Below are 25,339 nucleotides of genomic sequence, written 5' to 3' on the forward strand. Positions count from 1 at the left end.
AGGAAAAAGTGACCAATTGAGACTGCCTGCTCTCACATACTAGGTGTGGCCTTTTCAACTTCTTTAAAGTCATTTTTACTATAAAAACTAAACTGGGAACTAACTGTTCAGTATTCAAAATTGTTTCATAATAGCAGGAGCTTGTAACACGATCTCTTAAGGTTGCCTGGCACTTCCTAATATAAGACACTGTTTTTAGTTGCTTATACTTTTATCATACCTTAACCATTTGGGCTAAAATGTTCCATGTGAGAGGTAGGTGTCTCAGGCTGAATATTTCTGGAAAACTTCACCCAAAAAGGTTCAGGTATTTCTGAGAATGAGGCTAGGAAAAATATTGTTTTTGCACATGTTAAATTGTTGAGATTTTTTTCTTTGAAAAGCTCTAGTGGCCATGCTTTAGGACAGGGACTTGAAATGTAGCAAGGAGGTGGCTTGTGTCAAGGATGTCCCTTTTGCTATCCCTGTGAAAGTCCACCCAAATGTAGCCAAGCCATAGGGCTTGGCTGAATTCAATTTTTATTTTATTCATAATGTTGCTTGGTAATATCAGTTGATTTCTAAGCAATTATTTTTTCTTTTTTTTTTAGATTTTTATAGATAATGTCACCGTTCTGGAAAATGGAAGGGGTCAGATCACAATTAGCAATAGATGTTGAGAATCAAAAAGTTTAAAGCTTTAACTGTTAAAATACAAATTGTCAACATCATATGCCAAAATATAAAAAAAGTAAATATCCTTAAGTAAAATTGAGTTCTCAGGCAAAGAAAGAAACAATGGTTCTTATCTGTAAATTTCAATGACCATCAATGGAAATATTGTTTAATTGGTTGGTGTGTGCACAGTGTGAAATGGATGTTTACCAATTAAATCTAATCCATCCAAGCCTAGTTCTAAGCCTTTGAAAAATCACAGTTCACATGCTCAGACTGCAGAGATTTGTGACTATTAATGCCAAAGATTCCATGCACACTGAGCATGCTCCAGCCTCTCAAAGCTCCCATTGCTGATCAGATGGCATCTGTGCTGTCCCCACAGAACTGGGCATGCTTCTGCCAGGTCTACAGCATCAAAGCTGAATTTTCCCTGTAATTACTCTTCCAGATTGGGGTCAGGCTGAGCAGCTGCTTTAAGAGCAGGGAGCCTGTCTATTCTGTGCTCTTTGTGACACTCCCCTCCCCCCCCGGTCTATGCCCAGGTAGTGGGGGGAGGGGAGAGGGAGAAAGATGCCTGACTAGAAAGCAGAGGGGACAAACACCAGACCGGGGGGGGGGGGGGAAGAGGGGGGTGAGAAAAGGAGGAGATTGGGACTGCAGAAGGGGAGACAAACTGTGACCGAGAGTTTGGGGAGGGGGAGTATTGGGACTGGTTGGGCAAGGACACTAAGACCTGGTGAGGGAAATGGGGTGGGGGGGAGAAAGAAAGTGGGAGCCAATTGGCTGGGTCGGGGGTAGAAACACTGAAATCTAATGAGGAGGTGGGGGAAAGACTGGGACTGTTTGGACAAGGAGACTGGGCCTAGGAACTCATGTGGGAGGGAAGAAAGATGTGACAAGGCATTGGAGTGTGGGGGAAGAACTGGGACTGCCAGGACAATGAGCCGGGAGGTGGGGGGAGACAGATTAGATATGAACCCAGGAAGGGAGACTGTGATGAAGCCAGGGAGGAACTGGGACTGGCTGGGCAAGGAGACTAGGACAAGCCAGAGGAGTGGAGACTGGGACAAGGAGCCAGAGGTGTGGAAGAGACAAGACAGACGGACAGTTTGGAGGGGGTAGAGCTAATCCAACTGTGACCCCCTCCTAGCAGAAGGGGTCACACTTGATGGAATGGGGAGAAGTCTGTGCCTATGAGAGACCACTCCCCACCAGAATCTGGAATGGAACCCAAAGTTCTTGAGTCTCACCCTTTCTCTACTGCCAACAACTAGCTGTGAAATCCCCCTCAAGTGCTGGTCCACATAGAGGATGACAACCTACTACTGCTATCAGTTACTCCAGCCAGAGAGCAAGGGGAGGGGGCTATAAATAGCTTACTATTTTAATTATATATACCCATACACACACACACACACATTTTTTCCCATTTACTAAGAACCTTTTCATAGGGGCAGGTTACAGGGTAAAATTTAAAAAGCAACAGAGGGTCCTGTGGCACCTTTAAGACTAACAGAAGTATTGGGAGCATAAGCTTTCGTGGGTAAGAACCTCACTTCTTCAGATGCAAGGGTAAAATTTAGTGAGACTTAAATGCAGTCAAATTTTAGTTGGCTGCCTAAAGTCATGCATTTTTAAAAAAATGAAATGTAAAACTAGAACTACTTCATTCAAAGAAGAAATTAAGCTTTTACACACACGTGCAGCATCCTGGAGAAATACCAGAGGTGAAACAAATAGTGTGTGTGTCTGAGGAGGGAGATCCTGGACTCTGTTAGAGAACTGCGAGTGATGGGAAGCAGCTAGCCACTAAAGAAATGGTACGCCATGATCTGCAAGTGTTTTTTTTTTTTAATAGAAAAATTGCCCACTAATTACCATAGATTTGTTGGTGTCACATCTTCCACTACTGGTGTGTTCAATGATAAGCAGATGCCGTGCTGGGAAAACAATACAAGGAAACCACCTCTGCATCTTGTTTAGCAACTTAATTGGAGTCAAGAGTATAATACTGGCAAGGTAGAAAAATGACAACTCTCTTTATCTGTGTATTGTTCCATTCTTTGAGCCTGAGCCATTGTATTTAGATTCGATGGCTTCAGTACTTTTCTCCTCAAAACCAATACCTATTTTTGTCTCTCATCTGCTTTCACAATGTGTCACCAAATTCCTTATAATAATATCCTCTAGCCCTCAGCAACAGCTCTGAAAAAGGACTGTATGCACCATAGACTTCTCAGGTGGTAGCATTCTGACTTCTGAGTTAGAAGCTCGTGGGTTCAAGACTCACCCCAAGCTATCCAAGCTGGAGATGGTGGTACTAGGGAAGGCACTGCACTGTTGGAATGTTCCTCCCATTGAAATGTTACAGGGAGATGCCTTTGTTGGTTTGTCCTTTGGAAAGTTGGATTCCATGGCACAGTTTGCAGAGTAGGGGACAAGTGATGTTCCAAGCAACTGTTTTCTCTAGCAGCATAATGTATGTGGACACTACAGACTATTGCTAAGGCCAGAGTCGCTGCTGAGTCAGTGTGCACTTAGTGCAGTGGTAGTGAAGTGCTTTGGGTTACCTTGAGCATGAAAAGTATTTATATGCAGCCACAATCCAGTCTGTCATTTCCTAGTGTTTTTAAAATCTAACTCGGCTACTATAAATGGTATAGCTAAGCTCTGAATTGGATTCCTAGACAAGTTGGTGGATATATGGCTGGAATCAATAGTGAGGCAAATGTGCAGTACGATATGTTTGAGTAACCTCTCAATCAAATCTTGGTGTGGAAGCAGAATACCGGCAATAAATTCAAAGTGGCAGAAACATAAGCTAAACACAACAGGCCTTGAATCCAATAGTTGTTTTGCAAGAAATGCCTTTTTTTTTTTAATGTTGCTGGCTCAGCTGGTAACTAGCTGACAAAATACAAAAAGCTGTTAATTCTAGAGTTCAGAATACATGAAAAACAACACTGCTTTCCTTTGGTTACACACAGGATTTTTTGTCTAATATTTTGAGTTCAATAGGTCTCTTAAAATTAAAGATGAGCAACGCTTTATAGAAGCAATAGTTCTTCAAACCAAGGGTATGGGTACCAAGTATTGTACTTCAGGCTTTTGTAGCAGGTACCCTAAACTATCACACCCTATGTTAGCTAGGAACCGCACTGCTGCTGCTTGCACTCTGACTTTATTAGGAGTAGCCCAAGTTCCAATGGTCGTTAGAAGACACAGTTGAATGTGGTAGGCAGTGGAACACAGGCTGATAAAGCCAATGGCTTAGCCTGGCAAACTGGTATATTTAGTCCTGAAAGGTTATGAACTACTGGTCTGAAGTTTTTAAAGCAGTCTAACAAGGGGCTCTGTTGTGGCTTTTAGCCACAGACCTGCATTGGGGGTGCGACCAACACTCTTTCAGGGGTGGTAGCAAACATTTCCCTGCATACCCATAGGTGCTGGAATTAGGGGTGCAAGGGGTACTGCCGCACCCCTGGGCTTGAAGTGGATTCCATTATATACAGGGTATACAGTTGGGTTAATTGGCTCTCAGCACCCCCACTATACAAATTGTTCCAGCACCCCTGGTCTAGGGCTGTACCCCCACCCACTTTGAGATGGCTGGCGCCCTAAGGGCTATTAGCAGGGAGCAGCCCTTGTCGGCAGGGGAGTACAAGGACTGTGCTTGTGCCTGTCATCTGAGGTCACTGGGGAAGGAGGCACAAGCAGGGAGGCATTTTACACCTTCCCCGTCACTTGCACTCCCAGACCTTGGCCAGCTGCAATATGACACTTTAGAGAATCTTCAGTAGCTGCTACTTGTCACCATTTAAACAATGAACTGTACTCACCTCCTCCTAGGAGCTCTGGCTGTTTGTTCATCTCATCTAGGTCAAGATTGCGACTGTCCTCTGTGTGGGTCTGAGAGACCATGGAGGACACACAATGCTTGTTCTCAATGGACTACTTTGCCCAGGCTCTGCCACAGTTGGAGAGCCTGCTGTGCTTCACGGTCCCTCAATGTGTGCCCCAGAGGTACACTTCATCCCAAATGGAGTCGTGAAAAGGCAGGGCGATAGCTTCACCCCAGCAGACTCTGGTAGTATGCTGCATCTCCTAAGAGTGCCCCCTGCCTAGGGTGGGATAGGGTGGCTCCGCACTGCCCCCATTGCAGGCCTGTGCCTAAATGGCATGATCGAGCCCTTAATGAAAATATATCTTCTCCCTTTTCACAAATGCTTTATGGACCAAATCCTGGCTGTGTTTTACTTGATTGAAACACCCGTTGATGGCGGTAAGTTTTGCCTAAGCAAAGCAATGCAGCATTTAGCCTTGTAGTATGATCGGTGAGTGATGTTTTACGCCCCGATCCTGCAAAGACTTATGAATAAGCTCAATTTTAAGCATATAAGTGTTTACTAAGACTACTTGTGTGCTTAAAGCTAAGCAGCTGCATAAGTCTCTCTACAGGATTGGGGTAATACTGCGTATGAAACCTCTCCTTTTCCAGCACAACATTGACCACAGAGAATCTGTCTCTACAACTTGCATAGCAAGGTGTAACTAATACAAGGGTATGTGTATGTCTTTCCTAAACCCAACAAATGTCTCTTTTTAGAAGTCTTATAAATTATATATATTTTAAAAAAATCACATTTCAGGTTCAGTATTATAAGAACAAATACGTGGTCATTGCTTGCATTGCACAAGCTTCTGAAATGCTTTCTTGAAGTCTTCATTAAAGATTGTATAGATTAGTGGGTTAATAAGAGAATTGATGTATCCCAGCCATGTGAGGAAATTGGACATTTCTTCTGAAATGTGACATCTTTCACAGGTGTTAACAACAACTTCCTTTACAAAAAATGGGAGCCAGCAGATCACAAATGCGCCCAAAATCAAGCCCAGGGTAGTTGCTGCCTTTCGTTCTCTCGTGCTAGAGATTCTTTGTTTTTTCCAGGTTTTCTCTTGCTTGGACTCTGACTTAGGGCTTCGCAATGTGATATGGATTTTATCCAAGTCTGCTGAGGGATCAGATGTTTTATCTGTTGTGTAGTGCGTCAAAGCCAATTTGGTGCTTCTCTCACCCGGTTCCAAGAGGACTTGTCCATTTACTTCCTCTCTTACAATGCGGCTTACGCTCCTTCTGTGAAATGTCTTTGCTGCTTTGTAGATTTTATAATAAAGGATCAGAATCAATGCCAGTGGGATGTAAAAGGCTCCAAATGTGCAGTAAATAGTGAAAGCTATGTGGTCGTGTTTGATGATGCATTCATCATCCTTGCTGGTTGTCTGGTGTCGCCAGAACAAAGGAGGCATGGAGATGAAAATAGATATGATCCACACCACTGCAATCATGATGCCTGCGTGTTTTGGTGTTCGTTTCCTAGCATACTCCACAGCATCTGTGATTGCTCGGTACCGATCCAAAGCAATAGCAGAGAGATGCAAGATAGAACAGGTACAGCACATAATGTCAACGCTCAGCCAAACGTCACACATTATTTGTCCCATGATCCAAGTCTCCTTCATAATATACACAATGCTGAAGGGCATCACTAGGACTGCAACTAGAAAATCAGTCACGGCAAGGGAGCAGATTAAATAGTTGGCAGGGTGATGGAGCTTCTTTGTCACAATTATTGCAGTCATCACTAGAGAATTGATGGCCGTTGTCATTAATGCCAGCACAGAAAGAGTAAATGAAACAAGAATCTTTGATGTCACTGTTTTCAATAGTTCTTCTGATGTGTAATTTTGTTCAGTTGAGTTTATGGGATCCATGTTTCCTTTTAAAGGTGATGTTTAACCAAGGAAGACACCTGTGGAAAAGGAAACACAATTTAGAAAGTGTGCCATAAATCTTCAGGAAAGACTCATAGACTCATAGACTTTAAGGTCAGAAGGGACCATTATGATCATCTGGTCTGACCCCCTGCACGCTGCAGGCCATAAAACCGTCCCCGCCCCTTCCCTAGACTCTGCTGCTGAAGTCCCCAATCCTGTTATTAGTGACCTCAATCGGCAGAGACCCTCCTGCTAGAGATCCCTGCCCCATGCTGCGGAGGAAGGCGAAAAACCTCCAGAGGCTCAGCCAATCTGCCCTGGAGGAAAATTCCTTCCCGACCCCAAATATGGCAATCAGTAAGACCCCGAGCATATAGGCAAGAGTCTCCATCCTGACCCCTTTTAGCCATTATGCTATTTACCTACCATTGCTTGGTTTTCCTTGACAACTATGTTTTACCATTAAACCATTCCCTCCATAAACTTATCTAACTTAATCTTAAAGCCAGACAAATCCCTTGCCCCCACCGTTTCCCTCGGAAGGCCGTTCCAATATTTCACCCCTCTAACCGTCAGAAACCTTCGTCTAATTTCAAGCCTGAACTTCCCCACGACCAGTTTATATCCATTCGTTCTCGTATCCACGTTAGTACTAAGCTGGAATAATTCATCTCCCTCCCTTGTATTAATCCCTCTAATATATTTAAAGATAGCAATCATATCCCCCCTCAGCCTTCGCTTTGTCAGACTAAACAACCCAAGCTCCTCTAGTCTCCTTTCATACGACAGGTTTTCCATTCCTCTGATCATCCTAGTGGCCCTTCTCTGCACCCGTTCCAGTTTAAGTTCATCTTTTTTAAACATGGGAGACCAGAACTGCACACAGTACTCCAAATGAGGTCTCACCAGCGCCTTGTACAACGGAAGCAGGACCTCCTTATCCTTACTAGATATACCTCGCCTAATGCATCCCAAGACAGCATTGGCTTTTTTCACCGCCACGTCACACTGTCGACTCATAGTCATCCTGCGGTCTACAAGGACCCCTAGGTCCTTCTCCTCTTCCGTTACTTCTAACCAACGCGTCCCCATCTTGTAACTAAAATTGTTATTGGTCATCCCCAAATGCATCACCTTACACTTTTCACTATTAAATTTCATCCTATTTCTGACACTCCAATTCACAAGCTCATTCAAGTCTCCCTGCAGGATATCCCTATCCTCTTCCGAATTTACAACGCCTCCCACCTTCGTATCATCCGCAAACTTTACCAGCCTACTCCTGCAATCGGTTCCGAGGTCAGTTATAAATAGATTAAATAAAATGGGTCCCAAAACCGAACCTTGGGGAACTCCACTGGTAACCTCCCTCCAACCTGACAGTTCACCCTTCAATACGACCCGCTGCATTCTCCCCATTAACCAATTCCTTATCCATCTCTGGATTTTCATATCGATCCCCATGTTTTTCAGTTTAACCAATAATTCCTCATGGGGTACAGTATCAAACGCTTTACTGAAATCCAGGTATATTAGGTCCACCGCATTTCCCTTATCTAATAAATCTGTTACTTTCTCAAAGAAGGAGATCAGATTCGTTTGGCACGATCTGCCCTTCGTAAAACCATGTTGTAAATTATCGCAATTGCCACTACCCTCCAGGTCCACAACAGGCAACATTTTCAAAGGTGCCTAAGTCCCATTTACAAAAGTGACTTAGGAATCTGTAGGTCTACACTGGAGCTGGAAGGTCTGACTGAGTGAAGCTGTGGTGGCAGGAGCAGCTAATTGCCCTGAGTACAATCCCAACCAAGACCAGAGGCGCTTAATTGGGTGGCTACCTCTTCTACCGCTGCAGATACGCTTCTATTTTTAGTGTGCTAGCTTCATCAGAGAGAGGGGGAATGTCTTTGCAAGCTGGAAATCACACTTTCCAGCTCAGCTGCAGATATGCCCAATGTCCCATTGAAAGCCCCCTAGGTTTTCTGAGCTCAGACATAAACCATATCCTCACATAAAAGTAAGCAAGGGTTAGTTTACATACTATTAGGAGTTGTGCAGGAGGAAATTTAGCAAGGAAAATATATTGCACTTAAATACTAAGAAAATATATTTTAAAACCTACTTTAGGGTGGGTACAGTTTTCAAAAGCACCTAAATTATGAACAGAAAATTGGCATATATATGTATAGTTCATACTTTAAACATAGTGATTCATCTCTCCCTTTAAAAATATATAAACTCCCAATTTATGTTAAATGAACAGAGACATTTTTCCTTCACCATCACACCAGTATTATGTTAAAACCTTCTGAAGCAACGGTAATTAGCAGGAGAAATGTTATGGGGCTAGTAATCTTTTAGGGACTTACTACTGAAATAAAGTGTAGTTATTTTAGTTGAACAAAATTCATTGAATTGCCTTTTTAAGAGCTGTTTTCTCAATATATTGCTTGGTGAGAGAATTTGTGAGAGAACCTGGCTTGATGATGTCCAGCAGCTGGTCTTACCTTAGAAAGCCTTAACTATCCAACATAGTCAATTATCTTATGCATTTCAGACTGCCTGATATTACTACTAAATTATCAGCTAGCAAAAAGCAATTTGGAAGTAATGAATCTTGATTAATAGGTTTTGAAAGGTATGGCACGGTTTATGTAGGAGCCACTGGAGTATGAGATAGATATAGCATTAAGAAAAGTGGCATAGTTAGATTCACAGAAATGGTGCCTGGGTTTCCTTAAATGACAGGCTGTGCATTCTTCCTGCTAGATTTGCACTGAGAACATACTACAGGAGCTTTATGGGAGCATAGTGACAGTATAATGTCTCCTTACCAAAACAGCACTGCATATGCTTCTCTACTGGTCCCATCTTGCACAGGCTTATGTGGATAGTTTAATACCTGCTAGTTTCTACAACACTACAACAGCCCTTCTACTACACTCATGGTGCATATATACCTTCTTGGGAGTCTTCTCTTCTGTTTAGGGAGGCATGTTCTCAGCTAAGGGCTGTCCTTTTCTTGTCGTCCTTCTGGCAATTTACCTGTTGTTTGTACTTGGTGATTTATAAGCTCTGCTGAATGGTGTGGTTGAACTTCCATCAGAACGCTATTAATACCAGTCCAGATGTTGCTGTTGCACAACTAGGGTGTGCCAACTAATCTAGCAGCATCTGAGACAATATGTCCTGGCAGTATGGACTAGATTTGCCTTCCAGCTGGTGACTTCCAGCTATAGGTTAGAGATCCATCCGCCTGCTGATGCCACGTGGGGTTGGATCTTTTGAAAATACCAAGCTCTTCAGGCAAGGCTTGTTGGATTTCTTAGCGTACTAGGCTGGTGAATCGGTTAAGTCATTGGAATTTATACAGGCCCAGCTGGGCACTGGACAGCTAGCACACTGTATAATAGACACTCAAAATGTGGCAAAGGCCTGTGACCGTTCCAGGCTGCTGTTGCTTCTCTCTTTTGATCACTTGTTAACCTTGGGTATCAATATGCTAAATTCAAATCCATCAACTTCTTGCTCCACCACAGGCTTCTTGTGTGAATTTGGGAAAGTCACAATCTCTCAGGGAAACTAAAGCAATCTGTAAAATGGTGAGAGGTAGGCGTGGCTGGGAAAGAAGAATTCCATTTTGGGAAAGAGGTTTCAAAACTTGTTTTTATTCCACATCAGATCAGAACAGAGGCCTTTTAAAAAAAATGTGTGGAAAAATCATGAATCAAGCACCAAGACACCTGCCCCAGAATAGCCACTAGTTTGGTGGTTAGGGCATTGAGCTGGGAGAGCCACTCCTAATCAGGCAGTGCAGGGACTTTGGATCTGGCTCTTCCACATCCCAGGTGAGTGCCGTAGGCTGTTGGTGATTCTGGGTTAGGTGTCTCCTCTCACTTGGACCAGGAATTCCATCCTGGAACTGAGACACCTTCCTGATGAAAATTTCATTGAAACCGAGATGTTTTCATGAAACATAGTTTTGATGAATCTGCATTTTCCAGGAAGGAAAAATTCCTTCCGCTCTCTGACACTATTTCCATTCTCCCACCCTTTCCTATCTACATAGTCCCTGCCCTGAAAAGTATACACTACCTACTACAATGAAGCTAATCTCAGTTGGTGCTTCTAGATGCTTTAATATTACTGTACATAGGGCTAAGCTCAGGCTTTGTTGTTACAGCAATGGGCTCACACTTGTGTGAGTGGTCAACTTCAACCTCCAGGTCTCTGCATGAAAATGTATCACAGTGCAGAGGATGCATGCAAGGCTCTATTTATGACATAGGTCCTTACACAATATACAGAGCGTTTTATGGGAGCTCTTCATCTGTGGATGAGTCAAAACAAACCATTTGTGTTCATGTTGTATTGAAGAGGATTCACATGATAAAGATGATTACGGGGACAGTAAAGCAACACAATCTATGTACTCGTACAAAATTATTTTCAAAATCCAAGCTTCTTGCAAGCTTGACAAAAGTGGCCTTGAACTCCATGCTTCGAGAGCGGCACCAAGGTTGTAGAATCCATTAGTCACTGGTATCACTAACTGCATGGAGAGATTTTTCACGTATAAGGAATTGTGTTCCATTTTTAAAGGGCAATGGTAAAAGACAGTAGCAGATATTTGAAAGACTTAATGCAATACCCTGTAGCAGATGCTGTATGTTCTTTCTCAGAATCAGCTCAAGAATCCCTGTTAGTTAGCTTTGTATTTTCCCTGCCAAAATAAATGTTAATGCAATTAAGAGTATTTTACAAAACTGCTATTAAAACATGAATTTGCTAATTCAATTGATATTAAGTTTCTGGCACTTAGACCAGAGCCTCTCTCAACCCTGTGGGGAGGGGGACGGAGAAGCTGCCATTTGCTAAGAACATTCACATTTGAATCCTCTGTTACTGTGGGTACTAATACAGTAACTCCCCACTTAACGTCCTCTTGCTTAACGTTGTTTCGATTTTACATCCCTGCTCAATTACAGAACATGCTCCATTTAAAGTTGTGCAATGCTTCGCTACAACGTCGTTTGGCTGCCTGCTTTTTCCACAGCTGGCAGCTCCCCTACACCCGCCCACCAGCAGACCCTGCGGATCAGCCCCTTCCTCCCCTCCCCCCTCCCTCCTGCCCGCAGCAATCAGCTGGCTTGTGGTGCTCAGGAGAGATGGGGGGAGAAGCGAGGATGTAGCGCACAGGCTTCTCCTCCCTCCCCTGCCTCCCAAAAGCCACAAATCAGCTGATTGCCACTGGCAGGAGGCAGGGGGAGGCTACACACTGAGTCCTCGCTCCTCCCCTCCTGCCCCCTGAACTTCGCAAGCCAGCTGATTGCCACGGGCAGGAGGGAGGGGGGAGGAGTGAGGATGCAGCACACCTCCCCCCTTCCTCCCCTGCCTCCTGCCTGCGGCAATCAGCTGGCTTGCAGTGTTCAGGGGGAAGGGGAGCCTGTGGGCTGTGTCCTAGCTCCTCCCCCTCCCTCCTGAACACCACAAGCCAGCTGATTGCCGGGGGCAGGAGGCGGGGGGGTGGGGGAGGAGAGAGGACGTGGCAGGTGGAGTAAAGGGGGAAGAAGAGGCGGGTTAAGGGTGGAGGCTTGGGGGAAGGGATGGTGTGGGTGGGCCAAGGCTTGAGCCCCCCGCCCCTGGTGCTTGCAGAGTAGGGGAAGCTGCCGCTGCTGCTGCGCAATGTGCTTCTCCTAGCCTACAGCACCTTCAGCCTCCTTGCCTGCCTCATTGTCTCCAGTGCCAGTGGGCTGTGCCTGTGTGGGGTAAGGCGGGGGCACCTCCCAACTATAGTACTGTACTGTATGGCAAAGAAAAATTTCCCTGGAACCTAACCCCACCCATTTACATTCATTCTTATGGGGAAATTGGATTCGCTTAACATCGTTTCACTTAAAGTCGCATTTTTCAGGAACATAACTACAACATTAAGTGAGGAGTTACTATACTGCTGTCCTGAGGAAGCATCCAGTTCTAGGAAAGGCCATTATTATTATTTTTTATTTTGCACAGCAATGACTTGTAGTGTATTATGACAGTAGGTACAGTGTTTTACTATGTGAGTAAATGCATTTTACCATACTGGCAATGTGTAGGATGCATATGGAAAATGCATATACAATGTAATCAAGAAAAGATGTATATAATGGGGTGTATTAACAGATATGACATGCCAAATCTGTCTATTGGGGAACCAAAAAAATAATAAGGAACTGGCCAAGATTTCTCAATCTTGTACAGGAGTCCCCTCCCCGCCCCCCAAACCAAACAAACAAAAAAATCCCCTGTTTACTTTTGATGCAGAAAACTTAACACAAACAGTTGAACTTTTCCAGCCAGGTTCTCCCTCCCTTTGAAAAAGAGAGGGGAAGATCTATAAGAACGGCTGCCTTTTGAGAAGGTTGAGCTCCACCCCAATGTCATAGATTAAGGTTAAACTCCAAGGTGAGGGTTTATCCAGAGTTGTGGAATTATTTTACTTTCCTGTTATAAACACTAACAATCCTGGGAGAAACCTTGTTGCCTGCAAGTTTTTCCCTGTGATTTCATCTTGGCTTCCTGTGTGCAGGTATATTAAAGTAGTGCAGAAAATAGGGTTACCATATTTAACAAATAAAAAAAGAGGACCCTCCACGGGGCCCTGGCCCCACCCATTTCCCACCCCCAGCCCTGCCCCAACCCCGCTCCCTCCCACTCCCAGCCACGCGAAAAGGGCTGCCCGAGCGCTACCGCTTCACGGTTTGCCGGGCAGCCCCCAGACTCTGCACCCCTGGCCGGCGCTTCCCCAGCGCAGCTGGAGCCCGGGAGGGGAAGCGCCCAGCCGGGGGCGCAGGGTCTGGAGGCTGCCCGGCAAACCGTGAAGCCGGTAGCGCTTGGGCTTTGGGCAGCCCCTATGCCTCCGGACCCTGCGCCCCCGGCCGGGCACTTCCCCTCCCGGGCTCCGGCGGCGCAGGGTCCGGAGGCAGGGGGGCTGCCCAAAGCCCGTAGCGCTCGGCTCTTAAACAGAGCCGAAGAGTCAGGGGAGGAGCAGAGCTGCCGCGGCCGGAGGCTCTGCTCCTCCCCTGACTCTTCGGCTCTGTTGAAGAGCCGTGCTGCCCGAGCGCTACCGGCTTCGGGCAGCCCCCATGCCGCCAGAGCCCGGGAGGGGAAGTGCCCAGCCAGCGGCTGGGGTCTGGAGGCCAGGGGGCTGCCTGAAGCCCATAGCGCTCGGGCAACTCGGCTCTTCAACAGAGCCGAAGAGTCAGGGGAGGAGCAGAGCAGCCGCGGGAGGGGAAGTGCCCGGCCGGCATTTTCCCGGACATGTTCGGCTTTTTGGCAATTCCCCCCGGACGGGGGTTTGATTGCCGAAAAGCCGGACATGTCCGGGAAAAAACGGACGTATGGTAACCCTAGCAGAAAACAGCATGACCAGCAGTACCAAACAAACACATACACCAGAGGGACATGTTCCTGGAAGAGCCACACCTCTTTGTTCTTAACTCTTTATTACCTTACAGTTCTCTAGCATTAATGTATTATACTCCAGGAAATATTTATCCTCTACTGCATCCTTTATACTAAACAACTTGCTACATACAGTGCATAGCCTTTTACAGCTTACAAATGTGTAAGCAGTGTTACTTGGCACAACAGCTGCAAGAGAAGTTTACTCAGTCATTTCTTGGCAAATAAAGGGCCTGAGCTTGCAGACTTTACTCAGGTGAGTCAGGGTTGTACGATTGGGCTCCCAATACAGGTTTCAGCTTGCTCTTTTCAACAACAGACATGGTGTGCCTCAAGGTGAACCAAACCACATATGCAGTCCTAGCTAAGGCAACTTCTGGTTGAGTGCCTTTATCCATGTCCTTTGATGCTGCAAATGACTGTTTTGAGTCATGGCATGTCATTCAGTAGGTTGCCTGCACCTACAGGAAACCCACAGAGCATCTGACTCTGCAAACTATGCATCTATTTATGTACATCAGACATGCAATTCACTGGTGCATTAATAAGTTTAATCTAAATGTTTTACTCTTATAGGGGAGTACCTATTGTTGCAAGTAACTTTGGATGTATAGCAACAGATAGAATTAATCTGACTATTCCATGTGATTTTGTATCTTCATGTTTCCCAAAAGTGACCATCCCTGCTGTCTTTTCTGTTCACAATCTTGATGACTGATATTATAGAGCATTAAACTCTTTGTTTAGACTTTAACAGCCTAGAAGGGAGTTTGAGCTGCCCTAAAAAGCCAGCCAGAGATTCCCCGATGTAGAGGAATCCCCCAGTATTGTAAAGCACAGATGCACAGGGCCAGAAACTTGCACCACCAGCTTCCCCCATCCGGTGTAGAGGGCGAGCTAGGGCTGGAAGGCACTGTGCTCAGTTGTCCTGGACTTGTGGAACTGCTGGCAGAAGTTACAGAAACTAGCTGACCACTGGATCAGGGAAGGTGGAAAGGGGCCTCACACCCCCTGGCCTCCCAAACAGCTGCACAGACTGAGGTCAGCACAGAAGAGGATCAAGCTCCTTGTCTTTGTATTTCCTGTAAAGCACCAGCTGTACTTCTGGCATAGCAACAGCAACTTTAAAAAAAAACAAAACTAGACAGGATCTTTGTAGACAACATATGTTATAAATATGATGTTTAGAGTCAACATACCATAGAATAAAATAATTGCAAGTGGAAAAAATGTAAAACGAGTAGAAACTATCTGCATCTGCAATATATTTCTAAGACAAAGGGATCTCCTCACATATTTTGAAATCACAAGATATATGCAGTTCCTGGTGGCAGGGCTCAGAGTACTATATTGCATGATATATCACCCCACCCTATCAGTTTGTGTGTGTGTGTGTGTGTGTGTGAGAGAGAGAGAGAGAGAGAGAAGAGGTTAAATCTCTGCAGTTTAGATACCACCCCTTCTGCTCCATAGTTTACTCTGAAATAAAATATTAAAAACGTAGTAATATAACATAGAAAGCTCTTGCCATATCTTTCCTTAGACCAGCTTAATTTGGCCTGAGAATGATAAATTCAAACTGCTAATTGGACACCTTGTCCCAATGCTTGTTTTCTTCCTTCTTAACCCTACAGAACCCATCCTAAGGTACAACCATGTCTCCCCAATATCCTATGAGTCAATCCTGCATACTACTCTCCCTCCAGGAAGGAAAGACTCCATACCCGTATTGAGGTTTATCCTGCCCTCCCGCTGGTCCTATTGCTAGCTTCTTTGGTCCAGGATGTAGATGAACTAAGCCTGGTTTCTGGATATCAGGTCAGTTTAATACCTAACCACCGACTGGTACCCAGGGCCGGCTCCAGGGTTTTTGCCGCCCCAAGTGGCGCAAAAAAAAAAAAAAAAGCTGCGATCGCGATCTGTGGCGGCAATTCGGCAGGAGGTCCTTCGCTCCGAGCGGGAGTGAGAGACCGTCTGCTGAATTGCCGCCGAATAGGTGCACGTGCCGCCCCCCTCTCCAGAGTGGCCGCCCCAAGCACCTGCTTGGCAAGCTGGTGCCTGGAGCCGGCTCTGCTGGTACCCTAACTAAGGCCACGTCTAGGCTACCGGCTAAATGGGCACCGCTGCAATTGATGCCGTGGTGTCCATTTAATGGGTTTGGCAAAGACAAGCTAAGTCGATGGGAAAGTGTCTCCTGTCAACATAGCGCAGTGTAGACACCGCTGTAAGTCGACCTAAGTTATGTCAACTTACATAACTGAACTTGCATAACTTAGATCAATTTACAGTGTTAGTTTAGACCAGCGCTAAAATGAGTTTTTGTAAATAAAAGATAAAATTATCAAGGCACTTAAAAGCCTAACTCACTTTTGAAAATGGGCCTGACGCATTTTGACCATCCCCATCCCCAGACATCTACAAAACAAAAATCCTAGTCGTCCACCTGGCAGTTGCCCAGTGAGGACCACACCCAACAGAAGGGATGACTGGCACTTACTGGAAGGCAAAGAACCCTTTTGGACTAAGCCAAGTGTGTAAACTCCTTCCTGACCTTAAATCTGGTGACCAGTAGTTTCTGGTGTGTACCACAGTAATAGCAAAGGGGGAAGAGCCAGACCTGTGCTGGCAACTTCGGAGCAAGAACACTTCAATCCTGGGGTGATCAATCCCAGAAGCAGTGGAATCTTGCTTTGAATGTGGGTCAGAGTGTCGAGCAGAGGAGGGGAAGTCAGGGTGTCTGGGGATAACTTCTCCCGGTTCCGCCCTGCTCTGCAGGCGGGGCTTGGGCCTCAGGGGGTGGTGTGTGATAGGTGGAGGTGGGTGTGTAGCAGAAAGACCCTAAAACCCAGCTCCCAAAGTAAGGTGGGAGAGAAGAGTAACGCTTAGCCAAATAGTGATAGATTGGGAGACTGCCATTCTCATGGTCCTCAGGCACCATACAACTCTACCTCTGGACAAGGAGCTTGAGATGGGAGGGACGGAGAACATATGAGGCACCTGTGCACTGGGAGTCAGGAAGCTGCCATCCACAGCATCCCGACCAGAGCCAGTCTTCTCTTCAGTGTGAACTACCCTGCTCAAAAGCAAGCTTTCAGGTAACATTTGCCTTTGGTTTAAAAAAAAAAAGTGTTGTAGTCTAAGGAATGTTCAAGGACACCTCTCCTGCTGTCTGCCTTTCTAGAGAAACACCTTCTACAGGTTTTATGTAATCTGATTTAAAAAAACAAAGATGATAACCTCTGAAGCAGCCGAAAGTGAAACACACAACAAGTAGCTTTAAAACAAATATCCTCGAGGCAGGTACTGAAGCTGAATCTGGCTTTAACCAGACGGGGGAAACCCCTCTGCTATTAGCTTTTCTCCTGCTGATATTTGGAGGAATGTTCAAGAACACATCGGGTGCTGCCTGCATTTCTAGGTAGTAGATTGTGGACTAAATTTACTGGCCAGCTAGAAGAACAATACTGCAAAACCAATTTAGCTCTCACAGCTGAGCCTCACTTAACTGGAATTATTTATCCTTTCAGCTTGTAGAAATGGGTCTATTGTGGCCTTCTAGGCCCATACACCAAAAATAACTATAAAACCATGCACGTATCAGCAGAACTAGTGTCAACTAAAAATAATAAAGAACTCCATTATCAAACCATCCCCTTGGGAGAAGCCTGAGTAAAGACAGCACATTGCACGGCCTCTGAAAGCCAATGTACCAAGATGGGAAAGTAAAGGCTAGAGTACCCTGAGAATGCCTCCCATGCAAGATGTACAAATCCATGGGCTATTGACTTGAACTCCGCCACGCTCTGATGTCAGGGGTAATAACTGAGAAGGTAATATACTAGATGTATAACAAACCTCCTTCAGGTATTTTTTGTATCTATATAATAGGTCTATAAATCTAGCTAACAAATTTCTCGTCAATTTGTGTTGGGGCAGAGAGACTGTAAAAAAGCATTCCTTTTCAGACAGCTCTTTAAATGCGCACTTTCAGACAATAGAAAAAGAACCGAGGCAGTCACAGATGGCTAGTGAACTCACCTTCATGTTTTACTGAAGCTGTGGGTATTATGGAGAGATGTAACCCTGGCTGTCTTTTCTTCGTCTCCTCAGACATGAGTGGCGGAGTGCCTGCTGGGGTAATTTTCAGGGATTAGTGACTGCTCCAGGTTTCCCCGTCTGTAACAAAAGAACATCTTCAAGCAAAAATGTGACAACTGTGTGCAATAAGCATTCTCAAACTGTTTGGTGTTTTAGCCTGGATGGGCTCTTACGGGAGATAGTGCCTCAGGGACACTACCCCTCACATTTGTGATAGTCTGACCCATCTCCCCTCCCACTTCTGTGGCAACTACAGCAATTGCTTACATGGAATAATAATATTGGGAAAGTATTTATGCATGCCTGTTTCTTTTTTTGGGGGAAAAAATTAGTCACGCTGTGTTTGCTCTTCATTTCATCTCCCTCTGCCATCTGTTCTGATCCGGCAGAGAAAAAACAAGGAGGAGAGCCAGGTCCTGTTAACCAACCAGCACTCCATGGAAATTCAGCAAGTATTCCATGGATCACTGTTTGTGAAACCTGGATCTATGTAAACCACCTGATTTACTTTATACTGTGTAGGAGGCCGCCCCTCATAATTCTCAACTGAACTGGATCAGGGATGGTTGAAGAGTGGACATAACATAAAACATCTTAAGTTATGTTGCAAAGCAGTTTTTCAACCAGTGGGTTGTGAACCCGAGGGGGTCATGAAAGGCACTGAAAATTTACTACCATCTAAAGCAAAAAAATTTTTTCTCCATACTCCCAACCTTATCCTTCACATTCAAGTATCCTCTGTCAACCTCTTGAACACACACACACACACCCAACTTCAACAGGCTTAGCATTGGTGTTACTGTACAAGAGTAAAAAAAAATGCAAGGGGGTTGCGAATACTTTACTTCGAATAAGGGGTCACCAACCTGCGAAGAGTGAGAATGGTGGTGTTAAAGAAAGATGGTCCTTTTTAGTCAAATATTTTGGAGGAACATCTACTTTGTAACTTTTATAAGACGTGCACCCACTGCCTAAGCCTCTAGCAAATTCACATTAATAATTCACAGCTAGTCACATTTGACATCATGCTGCCAACAATCAACTGAACAGATCTGAGTCTTGGCTCCTTAAAACATATGTTTCTCTAGTCTTGTCAGGCTATGCCAGAAGAAAAGGTTTTTTGTTTTTTGGTCTGATCTATAAAAACTTGGGCAGTTTAAATCATTCAAGTGGCAACAAATCAGCCCTATTTACACAACAAATCGCACAGGCAACCATGTAACTGGCAAAGATCCATATATTTCAGTCTACAGAATTAGAAAGCTGCACTTTCAAAATATTGACTGGCCCTACAGAAAGATACTATTGTACTATTTGCTCACCAAGATACCTGTGAGATGAGCTGCTCTCATAAGTATTCCATTGGGGTCACAAGCAAAAAAGAGCATGCCAGTATTCAACTATGCTGTGCAAAACAGGAGAACATTAAGCAGTGTATGGTTAACCACGGAAAATGCCAAAGTTACAATTGCATGTACAATCCCAACTTTGCTCCCTTAATGCTTATGGATTATGATAGTCTATAAAGATTACATAACAATTCTCAAATTGTATCATACAAGTGTGTCATCTAGTAGTTTTCTCCCTTTTTATTTACTCTAACTTCATCATAATTGTCTAATATCTCTCCACTGACTTGGACTTTTTATATGTTGGTAAGCATTCCTCTCTCGCTATGGTGTCCACTTTACAGGTTTTGTCCGCATTGATGTGAGGCAGATGGGGACATGGTGGCATCAAAATATTAACTCTGTGTTAAACACTAGTCTGAACTTGCCCCAGGGTAGCTTGTTGTATTGCATTCTAGACAGCTGCCCTGCTTGGGAAAGCTGTTTGATGCCTCACAGAAGGCCCATCAATGAGAACAAGCTGGAGTTACAGCCTTTGAATGAGACTCACCTATACAACTGAGTGTGAAAAATGTTGAGGTTTTGGAAAAGTCCCATCCTACCTGAGATGAAAAGCCAAAACGCTGACATTTTTTTGTGGAAGTGAAATTCCAAAATTTTGTTTCAGAAAGGATGACCTGTTCAGACACTGGGAATGTTTCCCAAGCTCCCTGGGTGCCTGAAAGCCTGTGCTGCCAGGGAAGCAGCTGGGTGAGCTGGCCAAAAACCAGGCAGGTTTCTGTCAAAAGTTTAGTCAAAAATCACCACATTCCTGTAGAGCATTTAGATTTTAACAAATTGGCATTTTCCAACCAAGAGGGAGTGTCTGTTAAGAAATTTTTCTGCTACACCTGTGTTCCTTGTCTTCCTGCCATGTTACCCCTGAAGGAGTTAAACTAGTAACCTGCGGGGCCCCGGCCTAGGTGCAACATTGGAGAGTTGTGTGTAAGCAACTGAGAGTGGGGTTGGGGGGAGGCTCAGGAGTTCTCCCACTGGAAGTCTAACCCACCTTGATGGTGCATCCCATGTCCCAGGGAAGGGAGTTAGACAAGTGGTCTAAGCCTGGGAATGTGCCTTAGAGGGACAGTGATAAAAACAGTGACTAGACTGTCTAGACCCCATATTAGGATTTGCTTCCTGGAAAGCAATTCTTTGCTGCTCCCATGTGCTTTTTAAGGTCTAGTCTATGCAAGAAACTTGCCAGGATCATGGTTTCTGTTAGGGGTGTGATTGATTGAATTTACAACATTTCTATACTGTCAAAAGCCCTAGTGCAGACAGTTACACTGACAAAAAGGTGCTTTTGCTGATGATGTAGCTTATTTCTCTCCGGAAACAGGTGGGAAATGCCAGTTACGATGGGTAACTCACATTCTAATTCATGGAAATAACTTTTGTACAAAAGTTTGCTTTTAAGATAACTAATACCAGCAGGATAGCACTAAAAATGGTATCTGAATGTAGACCAAAGAAACAGGTAGGAATTCTTTTCTACAGGAACTTTTCTGTATTAATCTCACTTCTGGGTATGCCAGGCCTTCTGTTGGAGACACTTTGATTATTAAATCAGGCCTTTTAAGCTTCTAGTGCTTGGTGAATGCATTTTCATTTCTGATAGGAAAATAACAGACTGTCACACAAAGCCTGTTCCTTTGCATAATTTTCTAACATACTTGTGACACATGGCATAAATGACAGTGAAAGACTTAAAACTTAAGCTGATGATTCAGAATTAATAATGAGAAACAACTTTATTATTGTCTCGGGGATTCAAAACAGGTCGCTGATTGTCTAACACCATTTGCACAACTTTAAATGGCATACACACAAACCAAGAAAACTGTGCATCAGTAGAGCTGCTAAAATCTCAAATCATATTCTAACCAGAGGATAAAACTACCTCTAGAAGTGTATTGCAAGTTTTTATACTTTTTTTAACTTCAGAAAGCTTACTAATGTGATCTTGTAGAAGATATTCAGAAGAGTGCCAATACGCAGCAATAGCAAAGCCTTTAAATACTTCAAGACAAGAAAGCTTAAATTCTGCTTTACGTTCTGACTGCCAAGGATGCCTGTAGAGAGCTTCCCCACACCCTTTTAAGCCTCCTAAGTAGAAAAGTCTTGGGAAGTCTGATGCTTTTATCTTTAGATTTACTGAAGACTTTCAAAGCTTGTTGCAGAAGAAAATTCTAATGTAAAGAAATGATCATTTCGCAAGCTTTGTTTTTTCTTGACATTAGAAGCTAAAAAGAATAGACATTTTCTATACTGCACAATAGTTCTTTGAAATGCTTCACTTTGTTGCAAGACAGCACACAAATTTCACAGTTGGGTTTGTTGAAAATGTTTCAGTGAATCAGAAAGCAAAGGAAAAAAAAAGAAATACCAGAGAGAAAGTAGACCTCACTACAAAATGAGGGAGGCAAAAATCAATAAGTCCAAGATGGCTAAACAACTGACCAGCTCCTTTATGACCAGCTTTTAACAATATAAAGAAAAGAGGACTGAACAATTATGAAGTAACAAAGAGTTTGTCAACATGCAGAAACTGCTGATTACAGAATAAAAGAAGATGATGAGGAGATGCTTGGGGAAAAATTAGATACTTACAAAACCGATGATTTGTAGTAAGACTTGTTTTGGGTATTACAGTAGCACCCACTGACCTCTGTAAGGATCAGGGCCCCATTGTGCTTGGCACCGTAAGGCCATATCTACACTACAGACTTTGGTTGATGCAAGTTAAGTCCGCGTAAAGTCACTGCAGGTAGTATATTGCTTGTGCACACTCGGCTCCTTGTGTTGGCAGTGTGTGTACTCACCAGGAGTGCTTGTGCCAGTGCACTATGGGTAGGTATCCCAGTGTGCAACTTGCCAGTGCAGTGTGGTTTGGGAAGTTTTGGCAATCCATGGTGGGACAGAAGCGAGTGGGAACAAGGGGTCAACTTCCCAGCATGAATTGTCTCCATCCCCTAATGTCCTCAATAAGTTTGGTGCCTTTGTTAAATATCCCATGAACCCGCATGGCCTTCCTTGCTGTCCATCATCTCTGACAGAAGCCTGGAGTCTTGATTGTTTATAAGCGTTGCAACCACAGGGCGTGTGATCATCTGGAGTTTGCAGAGCCGTAAGAAGAACCTCCTCGGTGTAGAGCATGATGATTTCTTTGCGGATGGATTGCTCTAGGACACAGCAAGAATCAATTCAAAGTTATCGGTGGCATTCTCAGAGCAGCTGCAGATGATGGAGTGCTGCTTCTGGGCCCCAGAAACTTGGAGTGACTGGTGGGATCACACCATAGCACAGGCTTGGAATGATGAGCACTGGCTGCAGAACTTATGGATGCTGAGGGACAGGAGAATGAGAGCTGTACTGACAATGGAAGTGCGAGTGGCAATCGTACTGTGGAAACTTGCAGTACTGGATTGCTCCCGGCTAGTGGGAAATCATGTTGGAGTTGGAAAATCCACTGTGAGAGCCGTTGTCAGGCAATAAATAGTTTCCTGCTATGCAGGACTGAGATTCTTGGCAACGTGCAGGACACAGGATGGATTTTCAGCTATGGGGTTCCCGAACTGTGGTGGAGCAACAGACAACCCACACATCCCTATTTTGGCACCAAACCACCTTGCCACAAGGGTACATCAGAAGAAAGGGCTACTTTTGTATGCTTATTCAAGCAATGGTGGATTACCAGGGACACTTCATTGCTGGCTGGTCAGGGAAGGGGCATGAAGCTTGCATCTCTAAAGAACATGGAAAGCTACAAGCAGGGTGGATTACCATTGGCAATGTTGAAATGCCCAAAGTGATCCCGGGGACCCAGAATCCTCGTTGCTCGTGAAGCCCTATATCAGCCACCTTGACAGCACTAAGGAAAGATTCAACTATAGAAGAACCTCAAAGATATGAACATGAGAGTTATGGACTGACCAGTCAACCGGACACCATGGGGAACTGGAAGTAACCAATCAGGCAGCAGCATAGACCCCCCCCCCCCCCCAAAAAAAAACCAAATACTGTACTGTGCCTGTATTGCATCTTAAAGGTAGGCAAATCTGGGCTGTCTGTCCCCATCCCCACCCCTTACTTCCCCCAGCGCAGAGCAGCCACTTACAGGTAAGAGATGGTGAATGCTGTTTTCCCCTCTCCCTGCACGTGATGCAATGTGGAAGAGTGGCAGGTGAGGTGCTGTAATGGAGTTCTCCATGGACTGCAAAAGGAGGCGAGCCTGTGATTGTTGAACATGTAGGGCCACAAGAATCTGCAGCATCTGTGATTCCCAATTATGTCCTGGTGCATCTCCCTCTCCTCCTCCTGTTGGGACTCTGGGGCCTTTCTCCACTCTACTTCTCCAAACTGTCTGCAATGTTCACTCCAAGCCCTTTGTGCACTGTTTTACAGGATCTCATTGAACAAGTCATCCCTCATCCTTTTCTTTCTCCTCTTTATCTGGCTCAGACATTCCAGAGCTGTGGAAAGGGGAAACCCCTCAAGGCTGCAATGGCAGCAGCTGCAGATAAAACACCTGCAGGCACCATTGTCAGTACTGTCACAACAGAAGTCAAAAGTTAAGAATCAACTTCCTTCCATTGCTCCCCTCAAGTTTTACACAAGGCATGCTTATTGTCATTTCTGCTTCAGAGTGCTTGTGCCCAGCGCCACTCAGAGCACCAGCCATGCTGAGTATGGCCTGCCAGCAGTGAGGAAAATGAGGGAATTGCTCAGTTGCATGTAACTATGAGTATAGGGTGATGGCAATGAATACTGGCACCATTTCCCACAGACTGGGATGATTCCAGCTGCTTGTAAGAGAGCACAATTGCTGCTGGTGTCCTGAAGCCACCCAGGCCCATATGCTGCATGCCTGTGTTCCTTTCCCTGCATTGGGCTCGTGCACAGGGACTGACTGCACTGGGGTGGAGTCTCAAACGGGTCCTGGTTCACAGCACATCTGCACCTCCCGATTTGCATGTCAACCATCCTCCTCCACCTCGCTGTTCATGCCACAGGCCCGTGACTCAGGCTCCACAGTGGTCTGTGGGATGGTAGTGGGGTCTCTGCCACATGTGGCACATGGCTCAGCACTAGATTGACTGTTGGCCGCCGTGGCCTTCTGTTATATGCCTGCCACAGTTCCTTCGCTTTCAGGCAGCACCGCTGCTGATCCCTGCTGCACCCCTTCTCTTGTCTCCCTTGTGCAATCTGCTTGTAGATGTCCACATTCCTACAGCTGATCCATAGTGATTCTTGCACAGTCTCTTCTCGCCACAGGCCCAGGAGATCCAATGTCTCTTATCTAGTCCAAGCTGGAGTGTGTAGCCAGCATGGTCAGCTGGGCAGTTGCACACCAGAATGTAGAGCTGCTAGGTGTGCTCACCAAGCTGGGCAATCAGGAAAAGGCATTTCAAAAATTCATGGGTCTTTAAAGGAGAGGTGACCCTTCCGGTCTCTGTGACCCTGGGGCAGTGGAGGTCACAACTGTGAGCAGAGCAGTTAGCATCGGGTATTGTGGGACAGCTGCTGGAGAACTATTAGGGTCGACATCATAATGTAGTGTTTACTCTTGCATTGTGTTGACCTCAGTACACATCGAGTATGGCTCAGTGCCACTCGGGGAGGCGGCGGTACTGCGTCGCTGTAACGAGGCACATACGTTGGCAGGAGACATATTTAAGTGTAGACACTTGCACAACTAGGTTGATGCAAAGTGGCTTATGTCAGTCTACTTTTGTAGTGTAGACCAGGCCTAAGAAACACCTAGTTCCTGCTCCTAAGATCTAACAATCTAATTTGCATGTCAGGTTTCTAGGGGAGTTAGCTAGGGTTACCATATCTAACAAATAAAAAAAGAGGACCCTCCACGGGCCCTGGCCCTGCCCATTTCCCCACCCCAGCCCCACCCCGACTCCGCCCCTTCCCCGCCCTAACTCCGCCCCTCCTCCCTCCCACTCCCAGCCATGCGGAAAGGG

The 25,339-nt window shown here is 45.1% G+C and overlaps 1 protein-coding gene and 1 long non-coding RNA gene across 4 annotated transcripts in view; one reads left to right on the forward strand and one right to left on the reverse strand.

Moving 5' to 3' along the window:
• The window catches only part of LOC135976980 (uncharacterized), a 33,334-nt gene extending 13,678 nt beyond the window's left edge, over positions 1–19,656 (forward strand). The window contains exons 3-5 of the long non-coding RNA XR_010594272.1: positions 15,516–15,699; positions 16,813–16,976; positions 17,992–19,656. This is a non-coding gene — a long non-coding RNA (uncharacterized LOC135976980). The remainder of the gene's footprint in view (positions 1–15,515; positions 15,700–16,812; positions 16,977–17,991) is intronic.
• Positions 3,508–25,339, reverse strand: part of HTR1F (5-hydroxytryptamine receptor 1F) — a 178,712-nt gene continuing 156,880 nt past the window's right edge. For all 3 annotated transcript variants that reach the window (XM_005312107.5, XM_065575276.1, XM_005312108.5), the window contains 2 exons: positions 17,920–18,057; positions 3,508–6,467 (listed from right to left, as the gene is read on the reverse strand). In XM_005312107.5, the coding sequence (XP_005312164.1) occupies positions 5,335–6,429 (1,095 nt within the window). In that variant the 5' untranslated portion in view covers positions 6,430–6,467; positions 17,920–18,057 and the 3' untranslated portion in view covers positions 3,508–5,334. The remainder of the gene's footprint in view (positions 6,468–17,919; positions 18,058–25,339) is intronic.

Source organism: Chrysemys picta, chromosome 1 (genome assembly GCF_011386835.1).
Source record: "Chrysemys picta bellii isolate R12L10 chromosome 1, ASM1138683v2, whole genome shotgun sequence".
NCBI classification, from domain to species: domain Eukaryota; kingdom Metazoa; phylum Chordata; order Testudines; family Emydidae; genus Chrysemys; species Chrysemys picta.